General features: G+C 42.0%; 1 protein-coding gene across 1 annotated transcript; it reads right to left on the bottom strand.

Moving 5' to 3' along the window:
- Positions 1 to 6137: 6137 nt before the first annotated feature.
- On the bottom strand, positions 6138 to 12186 carry LOC101774248 (dnaJ protein ERDJ2). The gene is made up of 10 exons (XM_004975193.2): positions 11750 to 12186; positions 11529 to 11624; positions 10858 to 10978; positions 10663 to 10769; positions 10360 to 10577; positions 9525 to 9702; positions 9312 to 9431; positions 8242 to 8328; positions 7300 to 7410; positions 6138 to 7163 (listed from the first exon to the last, which is right to left on the bottom strand). The coding sequence occupies exons 1-10, from the start codon at positions 11933 to 11935 to the stop codon at positions 6327 to 6329; spliced, it is 2061 nt and encodes a 686-aa protein (XP_004975250.1). The 5' UTR covers positions 11936 to 12186; the 3' UTR covers positions 6138 to 6326.
- Between the last annotated feature and the right edge of the window lie 1263 nt (positions 12187 to 13449).

Below are 13449 nucleotides of genomic sequence, written 5' to 3'. Positions count from 1 at the left end.
TCACGCCAGCGACATCGACACCAGTAAGAGCACGAGTGGGATGTTCTTCTTCCTTGGCAAGTGCCTCGTTAGCTGGCAGTCGGTCAAGCAACAGGTGGTGGCCTTATCCAGCTGTGAGGCTAAGTACATTGTTGTTTCTTCCGCTTCAACTTAGGCTCTCTAGCTCGCTCGGCTGCTCAGCGATCTCCTTGGCAAGGATCCTGAAGCAGTGGAGCTCAGGGTGGACAGCAAGTCCGCTCTGGCTCTAGCGAAGAATCCCATTTTCCACAAGCAAAGCAAGCACATCAGAGTGAAGTACCACTTCATCCGAGGTTGCTTGGAGGAAGGGAGTGTTAGGGTGAACTACATCAACACCAAGGATCAACTCGCCGACCTTCTTACCAAGTCCCTTGGAAGGATCAAGTTCCAAGAACTCTACTCTAGGATTGGGATGGTCCAGTTGCCGCTCAAGACACGCAAAACTTAGGGGGACATTGATAGAACAAGTCATGTGTGTGTTGGGTGTATGTTTTTATCAATCTATGTGCCTATGTGCACTTTATCTACTTAGATACCATTTAGATGCTTTGATTGGTTTCCAAGCCACCTACCCATGGTTGGCCTATATGTACCCCCAAAGACCCTTTATGGGGGGGTTAATGAGAAAGTGATCTATTTGGACCAACATGTTTGACCATCTTCTCTACTTTGTTCTTCGCTACTTCGTCTTTTAAACAGTAGAGTGACACACATCGTCGAACTGGGGCCAGGATTTCAGCAGTTTAACTAATGGACCAGGCTAAAAGTTCATCCATGGGAGTTTCTGGATTCAAATTGGATAATCACATAATCCCCATCTCCATGTTGCCTATATTATATTTTAGGAGGCTTGCTAATCAATTGTTTAGCAATAGGAAGAAATGGGGATAGAAATGACAAGCAAGAAAACATGCCGCCATTTCTATCAATTTTCCGTGGAATCTTAAAACTCAATAAATGAATATCCGGTGGAATCAGTCGTAACCTTAAGGCTAACCAGGCTTGGTCGCCCTCGGATAGTATGCGCAGAAGCTGACGGTTCTCACTGATCTTTGTGGAACTGGACTCCATTTGGAACAAAACTCCAAGTCAATGCCAAGAGCGAAGGTCTCGGTTTACCTGTAGCAAGACTCCAAGTCAATGACAAGCCTGTTGGCAGGAATTTAGATGGCCCATGAAGTTGGTGTGCTGAACAGTTGATAGGTCTAGTTTACACGCAACCGCAGCTTGAGTAAGATTGCTGAAGAAACTAGCTAGGCTGTCTAGTCAAGAGAAACTAAGGCGACGTTACTAATGGGACATAACAAGTTCCCTGCATTGCATGCTACGAAATGGTGCTAAACCTAAATGATGAGACACTAGATTGGTTAGATGTCTGAAGAGGACAGGCAAGACAATTGCATTATTACTTGCACTATCATGATCCAAAACTACTTTGACGGCCAAAAACCATCAAGAAAAACACCGAAAGTGTGAAGCAAAATCCGCCAAGAAAATGCAATGGGTGGTTTCACTTAGCCATCAATAAATATACATTTCCTTCACAGTTTACTAGCACCGCCAAGCAAACATTGTATTACTTGGCTGCTTTATTTCGAACGCCAAGGAAATTCCTCGCCACCAAGGTAATTTGGTTTTTTGGTAGTGTTGGGCACATGTCGAGCGCCTCCATGCCCCTTGTTCGTGTGTTACTCCTCCGAGAAATATAGTTCTGGTGCTAGACCTGATGAACATGTGGCCTTCTTGGCCTAAGCAGCGCATATCCCGCGCTACCAAACACAGTAGCATCTAAACGAGTACATAAAAAAGTTATCCAAAAATTATAAATGGTAAAGTATGTAAGCATCTATCATCATGCAAAAAGAAAGATTGAACAAAAAAAAACTTTGCAAGGAGGAAAAAAAAAGAAGAGAAATCAAATAGTTGCAAGTGCAATTGTTCATTATGGATCACAACCTGTAAGTGTAACTATTCAAGTGTTGATTTCTCTCTCTTTTTTTTTGTTTTTTTCTTGCACAAGTTTTCCTTCAACCTCAAAATTTGCAAAATGATATAAGCTTACATGCTTTATCTAATCGTATTTTTAGATAAGTTTTTTATTCACCGATATAGAACCGTAACCCGCGGTACGTAGCAAATGATAGTTCTCCTTCCCTTCCTACCTCCTGGGTATGGGTAGCTCAGGGGTTTGAGTGCAAAACGGGATAGTCGGTTTCCGTGGCGGCATTTGTGTCATCGTATTTCCCCCACTGCCAACTCGTCCGGTGGATGTTGGATCTAGCAGTATATCACAATAATATTACCAAAAAAGCATAGCCGCGTCTCTATTGATTCTTACTGTGGTTCCTATGCTCATTTGCCAACTTACAACTCGATGTCAACGAATATCATTATTTACTAGAAACCAACTTGAAATTTTCTAGTGTTAGTTGATCAATCTCTTTCCTTCTCTTCCTAAACAATTATGCTCCCTTTATCTTTATCTGAAATTATACAACTTATCTCAATTTGGTAATCAACAAATACTTTATTAACATGTAGTTATTTGTGACATAAAATTGATGTCATTGAATATATTCAAAAATATTTTTATGATTTTACTTTCGTACCACAAAATTATAATATTAATAGAGTAAGTATTGGTCAAATTCTTGTTCTAATATACATTTGGCACTGAAGTTCCTGATATTTGTTCTAAAACATCCAGCCGGTGTTTAGCTTCTATAATTTTTTGGACTTAAGTGAATGAAATAGGTGCTCCTTTTGCTACTATGTTGACTTTGCAGACAGTATTGAAGGACTGAAACGGGTGACCAGATGGAGTGAATGGGAGTCAATTCAAAAATCTCTCCAAGTATCTCGACCTAAGTCCCAAAGTAACCTTCAACCCTCTCTTCTAACTATTATCAAGATCACGTAGTCACAGCGGACCTACTGACCTTAGGAACGATGCCAGGAAGGCTCGGAAGCAACACGGAAGCAAACACAAAAGATTGAGGCAAAACCAAGCTCAAAACACCTTCCAGGTATCGGAACTTCCGACCACTTATCGGAACTTCCGAAGGTGGGATCGGAACTGTCTGGAAAGTTCCGACAGGAGGTCCTCAGCAGTTTTGTCGGAACTTCCGACCCTATACTGGAACTTTCGGCACCTATCGAACGTATTGAGAAACTGCCGTCAAAGGACTCTCAGGTTTTTAAAAATAAATCATCGGAACTTCCGGTTTGGTGTCGGAATTTCCGTCCCGTCGGAACTTCCTACACGGAGTCGGAACTTCCTACAGCTCAGAAAAACAGCCCGAAAAGTTTAAGTCAACGCTTCAAAATTCAATTAAATGACCTCCAAAATTCACGAAATTTTAACCATAGCTCCACAATAGCCTAGTGAGTCTTTGCCCAAAAGATCCCCTCAAAAAGATCAAGACTCCACAATGGATTTCACGAACGGTCAAGAACACAAAAGAGAGAGAGTTTTAGGAAAACTTCAAATTTAAGCCGAATCCGTGGGAGATTTAAGGGGATCACATCAAAGATGCTTCCAAGAGTCCTACCAACAATTTCCCCTAACAAATATCACAAAATTTGGGCTCAAATACGAAGAACAAAAATTCCCACAAAAATGCTCCGAAGAACCCGAAAAAGATAAATTTCATATTCAAAGAGTATGGAACAAGATAGCACGAAATTGATCTTTCGATTACTCCACCATGTTCGGTTACAAGCCACTCCTTAGCACAATCAAAGCTAGGGTAGCAAAAAGATTAACACAAAGATCCACTTCTCTCTCTTCCTCTCTCACACCCAAAGGCTCTCACAAACAAATGAGAAGCCCACCACCCAAGAGATGGGGCTGCCCAATAGCCCTCTCCACATATATATAGGCATCCGAAAAATGACCAGAATGCCCTTACATGAAGCACACAACTCAAATACCCCCAGGGGTAAAATCGTCCATCTTTTTCCTCATACATCGGACGGACCCAGCGCCTTCACAACTTAGCTTTGCCCCGACGCAAGCTTCGCAATGGTGCCACACTGGACTCATCCCCCGATTTTGAGGTCAAACTGGTCAAACCCTCTTGCACACTCTACAGCCATGACTCATTTCCGGTTTTGAGGTCAAACAGGTCAAACCCTCTTGCACGCCGCGCATGACATGACTCACTGATGCCGACGCGTGTTCGGCCTCCGCCAAGCCTTCGACGCCTCCGGGTCTTTCGCTCTCGGCTCTCGTGCCGCCTACTCGACTCACCTCCGTCCCGCTTGACTCGACCAATGCTGTCTCCATCCTGTCCATGTACTCTTGCTCTTCCGTGCACCATGTGGATCGCCCATGACTTCACCCAGACTCCTCGGGTCCCTTGATCCAAGCCTACTCGTGTCCACTCTTCACAGCCCTAGTACATCGGTATAAATCTTTCGCTTGACCTTCACCTCATGCCGTCAACCGCCATGTCATATCCATCACCTGCACATCACAAGCCAAGAGACAAAGCACACAAGATATGTTTTACAGAAACACCACAACACAACGCACACAACACAACACCTCCGGTTAGCCGTTAGCATAATAATGCACATATGAAATATGGACTCAACCGGTAAAGCCTCAAATCATCTAGTCAATCACTCATCACAAATAGACCAAGGCATATCTCAACTTGGTCTCTTAATTATGCATAATTTTAACCAAATTTCTATTTTACAAACCTCAAAAACAATGTTAGTTTGCTTTTTGCTCGCATTTCGGAAACAAATGAGCTATCATCAGCTTTAAAGACATACATGCCAATTTACATTCAGGAATCAGGATAGACAATCTGCCAAAAAAAACCCAGGATTGTCAAACGCCGTGCTTCTCCAGGTAGGCGTTATAAATATAAGGCAACTTTCCCGGGGGGAAAGTGCAACCACTTCTCACAAGAAAACCTACTTCTCATTAAAAAAAATCTTAGAGAAGCACTTCCAAGGAGAGCTCTTTTTTTGTTTGAAACACGGAAGGACAACCACTGGTGCTATCTAATTTGATTTTGCTGCAGGGAAGTTAGAATTGGATTAAATACGAGCACAAACATTTTAGTTCATATGGTGACTATACTTGATTTATATTCAAATGATGATTGCACTCATAACGTTTCCCTTGGCCTACTATGTCGCAACATGGCAAAAGCAAGATATAGGGATAGACAACGAATAAGTACAAACGATGTGCATACCAAAAGTACCTCACGGGCTAAATGAAATTTCTCTATTAACCTGCAAGGGACAAATCTGGAAGGGAAATAGGGTAGATGCTACGCTTCCCTATAGCAAAAATAGTTTGTATCTGCCATGTGATTTACACTCATCATTTTGCCATGACAAGTCGATTTTCAAACCATTTGATCTTTTCCTAAATTCAGGTTGAGGAACCAATGCAATTAGAACAAGGAACTCTACATGGAGTCATGGTAATCTTAAAATGGTAAATTAAGATTGGTGAGAGCACCCCTTTGCATCTTGTAGTCAATTAGTCTGCTGCGTCGCCCTTTGCTTCTCCAGTGAACGCATCTCATCATTAAAAAGAAGTGTTAATGTTCTATGAAGGGGAATTAATTGTTCCAAGCATGAGATGAAAATGTTCCATAACTTGGAACCAATTGTCCCAACCATGAAATAAAGAACAAGTTCCAACTTCCAAGCGAGGATGAAAATGTTCCGAATGAACTCATGTTTCTCCCCTCCACGCTATCGTGCCGCAGGTCGTCGGCTACCACCGGATAACCTTCTCTCTTTCAATCACACTGCACTCTCCATCGATCCATGATATCAACAGTGGGCCGCAGAGTGCAGCAGCAATCCAGCAAGTAGATTGTTGCAACGTGTTAATGTTTAGGAAGAACGAACAGATGGGGTAGCAAACAATGGCCCGGAGCAGAAAGAAGAGAGAACAAAACCGCTAACGTCACAGACTATATCGATCCTACCAGCCTAGGCGATGTATAATATTTTCCCCATAAAAGAGCCCTGCTCAATGGGTAGTGCTGTGCATGGAGAAGTAGTACAGTAGTACGTAGTTGCGATGCACTTGCACTTTGGAGAATGACATGCCGGTCAACTGGTTTTATTCGGTCCACTTGTAACCATCAGTCTCATCTTGATTATTCTTCATCCATCTGACTACGCGGATAATAAGCAAAATTGAGTAACTATTACCGCCAACTCTATAAATAGGTGGGTATGTTTAAATTCACGGGGACGGGGTACAACAGTCAAAACAGAATGGTGTTAAGCGTCTATTGTTGTTTCACCATAACACTTGTATAGTATCACTCATCGCTGCCAGACTCTATATCAGAGTCAGCCCCTCCTTGATGGGCCGCTCCGTTCACCACCTTCCCCTTTCCCTTCCCCTTGTTCTTCTCATCCTCCTCGTCGTCGCTGTACTCGCTCTCATAGTCATCATACTCCTCTTCCTCTTCCTCCTCTTCCTCCTCAATGCCATCCTCCGTTGCTGCCACCGGCCCTTCCTCAGGCACATGGCCCCTGGTACCCGCACGACTGCGCTTCAGGACCTTCAGCTTGAAGCTGGTCTTGGTGTCGCAGCCTATCCACGAATCGCACAAGCAGAAGGAAGTCAGGTTGTGAGTGCCCTCTGCTGGAGCTTGGAACTTGCCCATCACCAGCCTACTGCCTTTCTTCACCCTGTCAACTGCCTCCCGAACTGCAATCCCTATTTCCTTTGCACTTGCACCCAGTGCCTCCTGGGTTTCTTGTATAGCTTTTGATGCTGCAGTAATGGCAGTGGTCTCATCCATGAAGCTGACCTTCTGGGACAACCACACATCATTTGATGCAGCGTCTGCTAGAAGCAGCCAGAAGTTTTCTTCCTTGTGGAACGGGAAGTTGGGACAATGGGGAAGAGCAGCAGTTAGTCCGTTGCGGCGCTGAAGCGAGACCCATGCATACATCGTCACGACATCGCCCTCTTGAATGCCCTCTTCACCCTCGGTCTCACATTTAATATCGACTTCAATAGAAGGAATCATCTCCAGTACGAGCTCCACATCGCGAGCTTGTTCTTCAGAAAGCCCAGCAACTTGTGTCAGCAATGCAGCACGATCCTCCACAGACATGTCAAACAGTTCTTGGAATGCACGGATTTTCTGTAGTCAAACACAGAATGACATTGTTAAATTCCAGAGTTAAAAGTACTGCTTTAAAATAAAGACCATCAATTTTGTATATTCCTATACTCAGTTTCCTTTCGTCAAAAGATTGAGAAGGGCAGTCAGGAAATACCTTGCGAGCAATCTTTTTCACAGTTGCCTCTGTGAAATGCGGCAGCTGCAAGAAAGGCGCTATTCCTTCCGAGTTACCTCCAGTAGCTTTTCGCGCACTTAGTGGCACAGCCTAAATATGTAGCATCCAAACATTTAGATTGACATTAATAGTGATGAACGAGCTTATAAACTGGAAGCAAATGCAGTAACACAAACCAAAAAATATAACGACTGTTACTTTCTGAGGCAACATCTAACACAACCTCCCTGGACGATTCAAGAATCTACAGAGGCATGACTAGTGCTGTATATAGGGCACCATGGAACCCTTGTCAAATATCGCTGTCACATCATGGTAATCCAATTCATAATGTTCTTTCCTACCAAGATTATTGTCACAATGAATAAGTAGATTTTCTGCCAAACACGTCACTAGGAGCAGTGTTGCATAAAAGTCAACCGATCAACTTAAAAGATGAAAGTTTATTAACTAAAAACAGCACAGTAATGACAGTGAAACCATATTAATGAGAAAAAATTATAATTAGGTCACCATAACATAATATTCGAAATGTGAATGTTCGATCTACAAATTTTCATATATTGATACTGCTTCCGCATGTGTTACACTTTGGTAAATTCTATATTATCATTAATAATCAGGATCACAGGATATCATATGACTGGTTTACAATCCCGCTAAATATAAAACATTTTCAACAAATACTAATATTGACAACATCTTAGAATGAACAAATCAGTAGTTGATTCTACAAAATGACAGCTGGGACAGATCGATCAGGGACGTATATAAAGAAGTAAAGATGCACCTGAATGATTCAGCTAATTTAAGCTGCACAAGGTTTTATCTATTTTGTACAGTTCCACATAGTACATCAACATGAAGTGGTTCACCATAGGTTGCCTGAAGAAAAATCAGGTGGAAGACAAAAAAAAATACCTGGATGATATTTTGAGAAAGTTCAATAACACCAGTTGCAGGCCTGAGCCATCCAAAACCATGGGGGTTCCTTGGTAGAACTGCAATCTGCAATCCAATAAGTAATTTTAAATTATATAGCATGAAACAATAGAGAAATGAGCAATGCACTAGTTTCAACAACAAAGGAAAAGGACTACAACAATGAAAGGTGACTTCAGTTAAAAGTACAACAGAACATTTCTTTCGTTCGTAGCTTAAAGTACCACATTTGAAGAAGTACGCGTCGAATAAATAACTGTCAACTATTGAAAAGCAGACCAACTGGAAATTTCATGTATCGTATCAGATCTCAAGACTAATGATTTCTTGGTTGGCAGTCTGCATATGATCTTGTTAGTGCCTGAGTAACTGCATAAATTACTAATGGAAACTGTGTGTGCCATGTGCACAGCCATGAGGCATGGTCCATATGGTAACACACTCTAGGACTAATATGGTTTACTAAGATAAGAAACTAGTGCATAGAGCTTACTGTCATAAAAACAAAGATAACTTAAACACAACAGTTTGGAAAGTGTGTCACGATGTTCATGACATTTCTAATATTCCCCGCTTGCGCAAGATTAAATCTGGTCCAGGTTTGGAAGACTGTTGACTAACCAAATAATTGCATCGTGCAGAAATGCCAGTTTATTTACATATACAACACGGCACAGCATAGCAACAGCTAACTGAAATATAAATCCGCCTAGGTTCAATATGACCAGATAGGTTTATTAATCAGCAAATTTTATGCTTAACTGATAGCTCTATGTGTAATCTCAAGTGTTAACTTTTCTGATAGTTTTACCAATATGTATACCTTATAAAAAATTAAGTCCATAAAGTCTGGTAGCTTCAGATGTTTCATGGACATATTATTCAGGTCAAATCGCCACAACGTTACATGATGTCAATGTCAAATGGCACAGATAAGCTACAAAGCATCCGACTTGCTTAAACAATTGTAGAAAACTAAAACTTACAAAAATACTCTCAAAACAACATGAAGGACAAAACTTTAAAGAGTTAGACATTCATGCAGGTACCTTAACCAGTTCCTCCAGAAGACGAGGTGCAAGTTCAAGCATGTGCCTGTAATCTTTTAGAAGTGCTGGAGTCAAGACAAATGACTCCCGAGTTAGATGCGCCTGAATCAAGAGTTCCATCTACCAAACAGAATAAAGAGGTTGATAGGTTGTAGGACTTTTCAAATTGCATAGATTAGTTTGTATCATAACATTTAGCAACATAAGACCAACCTTTACTAGTGATGGATGCTGCTTCCAGAACTTTGCTTGTTCTGTCTTAATGTTCTTTAAGTCCAGATTTAACTCGCTTCTAACAGCTACAAACAATTTCTGCAGGGGTTCATCATCACTGCGCCGAACCGGCATCTCCATATATTCTGCAGCCTTGATGAAGACATCCATAACTTTGCTGTGACATAGCACCAATCCATTGATCAGGTTTGGGAAAAGGTGACAAGAAATTTAAGGCTAGCAAGTAGACCTCGAACCCACAGCAGAAGGGAAAAGAAAGCTTGGTGCACTAGATATACAAAAGCTGGTTAAAAATGTATATGTTAGACCCAAGGATTTTGGTCAACAGCGACAAAAAATAATTTCAAGGAAACCTTGCTAGGTTACATAATTACCCTTGCACATTTTTGAAAACTGAAACTCTTACTTTGTCAAGACTGGGTAACGATACATCAATCACTGTGGTTCTGCATGCGCAGAATATTTTTTTATCGAACTATCAATAATAACATAAAGTAAAAATTTTGAACTGCGCAACCATAGATGTGCCCAGTAAAAGTAAATTATTTTTTCAAAAAAAATCTCTTAGTGGACCATAAAAGAAGCCAAGTCCAAAACAGTGATAAGCCAATAAATAATAAATCGTATCTTCACTTTCATACATTAAGAAAATCCTATGCTGCTGGACCTACTAATCTTGTGCCCGTCTGACATTAAAAACCGGAAAAAAAAAACAGAAATGATGCACTTTCACTTAATATAATATCATAAGACAACATAAATATTAAATTACTGATACTGAGACTGTTAAAATGAGGTGTTTGCAAGTTAATACCTTGGAGCAAGAGATGGCTTCATAAAGTAGTAGTAAGTGGACAGCGTTTGATGCATGACATAATTTCCAGTATACTTTGACGACCTTGACAAATAAATAACTGCTATCATCAAGGGCAGCAGTATACAAAATCCCACTATTCCTAGAAGCATTATCCCACCAGATGCACCATCAATGTTCAGTAAGAACTTGGGTAAAGCAATCCCCATTTGCATCCCCTGAACCATGAGATACATTCCATGTTAGCTCCATACATTTCTGAAATATAATGTGGCAAAATTTAGTTTACGCTATTCATATTACCTGCCGCCCATCAGGGTGACCATATTTCTCATAATTTTCACGAGATACAGGATCAGTTAATGCCTGATATGCCTTGGATATATATTCAACGAAGTACTTATGGGCCTCTGGACAAGTGGAGAAAAAGCATAAGACAATATTTCCAAGGTAAGATATTTTCTTCACTGAGCAGCATCACAGGTTACAAAGGAGTACCTGGATCAGGATTTTTATCAGGATGATATTGAATAGAAAGTCTCCTGTATGATTTCTTGATTTCAGATTCAGATGCCCCAGCTTCCAGTCCAAGAATGTTGAAAGGCTCAAAAACTTGGACCTAAAAGATTCAAAAGAAAAATCATATAACACCAGATATTGGAATCTTTGCATGCTGAACTTTTAGAAGAAAATGTGGCTTCAATGCTCACATTGAAAATACCATATCTTTAGTTCACTAAACTGTTATATATTATATCAATACAAAGCACCATCACCATGCAAAACCCCCTGCAGTAGTAAAAGCAGCATGTACCGGAAACACAACAGTCTATCTGGTCTGGCATTGGACCCCAAATAGCTGATGGTTATTTAGACCATTTACATGCAAGGGACACCTAAATAAGTTTGCAGCACAAAAGCAAGGGGGTGGAATCAGCAGTTTGGAACTAGGACAAGAAACCAGTTCAGCTAGCTACACTAACAGTACACTTCATCAACTGATCACTTGTTCTTTGAGTTCTATCGATTTGGTAAAGCATATTCATACCCCAGTAAGAATTGTTCTACCTCAAAACATCAATATCTACCTCTTATCTGAGAAGAATCAAATGAGCTCATTCCAACGTAGAAGAATATGAACAATCTGTGTCAGCTACAAATTCACATACCTCACGGCTAACATGTTTGATGTAGTAAACCAGGAAGATCATAACAATCCAGAGCAGAACGATGGTCAGGTTACTGCACGTCGAGAAGTTGGATATCTGCAAAATAAGACAAGCAGAACAGAGTCAGAACAGCAAATCCCCACATACAGAATCCACTAGTAGTAGAACAATACAGTAATAAAAAAAAGTAAAAAGCAGGAGAAGAGCAGCGGCATCCGCACCCTCTTGTAGATCGACTTGCGGTACTTCCCGGAGCGGTGGCACCCCGAGCAGCGGCAGTGGATGGTCTTGGCCTTCTCTGAGGCGGCGCGGCAGAGGCGCATGATGGTGTAGGGCACGAGCGGCAGCGCGATCATGGTGAGGATGAAAATCAGGAACAGCGAGGTGTTCTCCTCCGCGGCCGCCATGGCTGCTGCTGCTGCTGTTGCGACCTACGCCTCCGCTCTCCCCCCACCTCGGGTGCGACGCCGTAGGGTTTTGCGGGGGCAGGGCCAGATCTGGCGGCGGGGCGGCCGGAGGCGGGAGGGGGCAGGCGGATCTGGGGGCGCCGCCGGCCGCGCGGCGAGGCGAGATCGGGGAGGGGAGGAGGCGCGGTGGAGTGGAGAGATAGGTTTCGGGTGTCGTAGCGGTGGGCTCGCAGGCACGCACCACGGACACGGAACCGTGGGGACGGTACGGCAGTGTCCGAGCGGAGGAAGACAAGTGGGTTTGACGTGGAGGGTCACCCAAGGCTGCTGGGCCTGGAAAGGATGAGCCGGGCCATTACTCGGCCTTTCGGCCTTTTGTCCCCGGAAAATAGTCATATTTTTTAGCTATTCGCCGCACGAGCAAAATCAGGTGGGTACAGTTTCGCAAAAAAAAAAAATCATGTGAGTAGAGAAAGGATAATGTGACTGCATATCACTTGGGTGATTTTTTTTCTGACTTACTCGCGCCCGAATTTCTGATAAAAAATTTCTCATCAAAAGTTTCTTCGCTCTATTGCAACATGAGAAAAAAATCATATGTGATTTAGGGAAGGAGCTTATGCAACGAGTAATAATAATGCTTGCATCCACCAAAACATGCACTGAGATACTTTTTTGCCACTGATTCTAAGGCAAAAGACTCCCGTTCATCCGACATTCATAATCTTAATCTAGCAAGGTTAAGTGCAACATTAGAAAATCATAGATGCAGCGTCTTGAGACAACAATTGCAAAATCAAAAAAATGTAATATATGAATATTTATCTCCAACTTGTTGCAAACAAACCAAATAAAATGCAACATCTCAGATCAATTGTTGTAGTATCGTAAAAAATACTATTGCAAACATCACAACAGCTGCCGCAAATATCTTAATTCAACAACTAAAATATCTAGAATCAACTATCACAACATCACAGATAGATTGATTGCAACATCACAAATCATATGTTTGGTGTGATAACGATCATGCACTTCATCCACCTTTGTCGATAATGGTAATACAAGTTGATTGTGGCCACCGCGTGTTGCACCTCCTCCACCACCACTGTGCTCCTCCACAACCCAATCTCATAGTTGCCACCATGTGCTTGGATGCATTGGTCCCCATGCGCCCTCTGCATTTTTCACGTTCGCCACGCAACAGCTTGTATCATGCATAATATTCCTATCGATGCCAGGCTCAACATGCACAAGCACAACCAAAAGGGAGGAATATGCCTACGAAACCTCCTTCGTATGTATCGGGAATGAAAGACCATGAAGTCGGAAAGATACGCGGATGTCAATAATCTCACTCATTGATGAAGGGTAGAAAGATAAGGACATGAGAGGTGCAGATCATGTCTTCCATCTCAATGGTCAGTGGTTCGTCAAACTTCCATGGTTGGAGTCTAACTTTTGTAGTACTTGGATCCATCCAGGAAGAAAATAGAATAGCTGAAGAGGGAAAA

This window comes from Setaria italica, chromosome VII, assembly GCF_000263155.2.
Source record: "Setaria italica strain Yugu1 chromosome VII, Setaria_italica_v2.0, whole genome shotgun sequence".
Classification (NCBI taxonomy): Eukaryota; Viridiplantae; Streptophyta; class Magnoliopsida; order Poales; family Poaceae; genus Setaria; species Setaria italica.
This window is presented reverse-complemented; position numbering and strand designations above follow the sequence as displayed.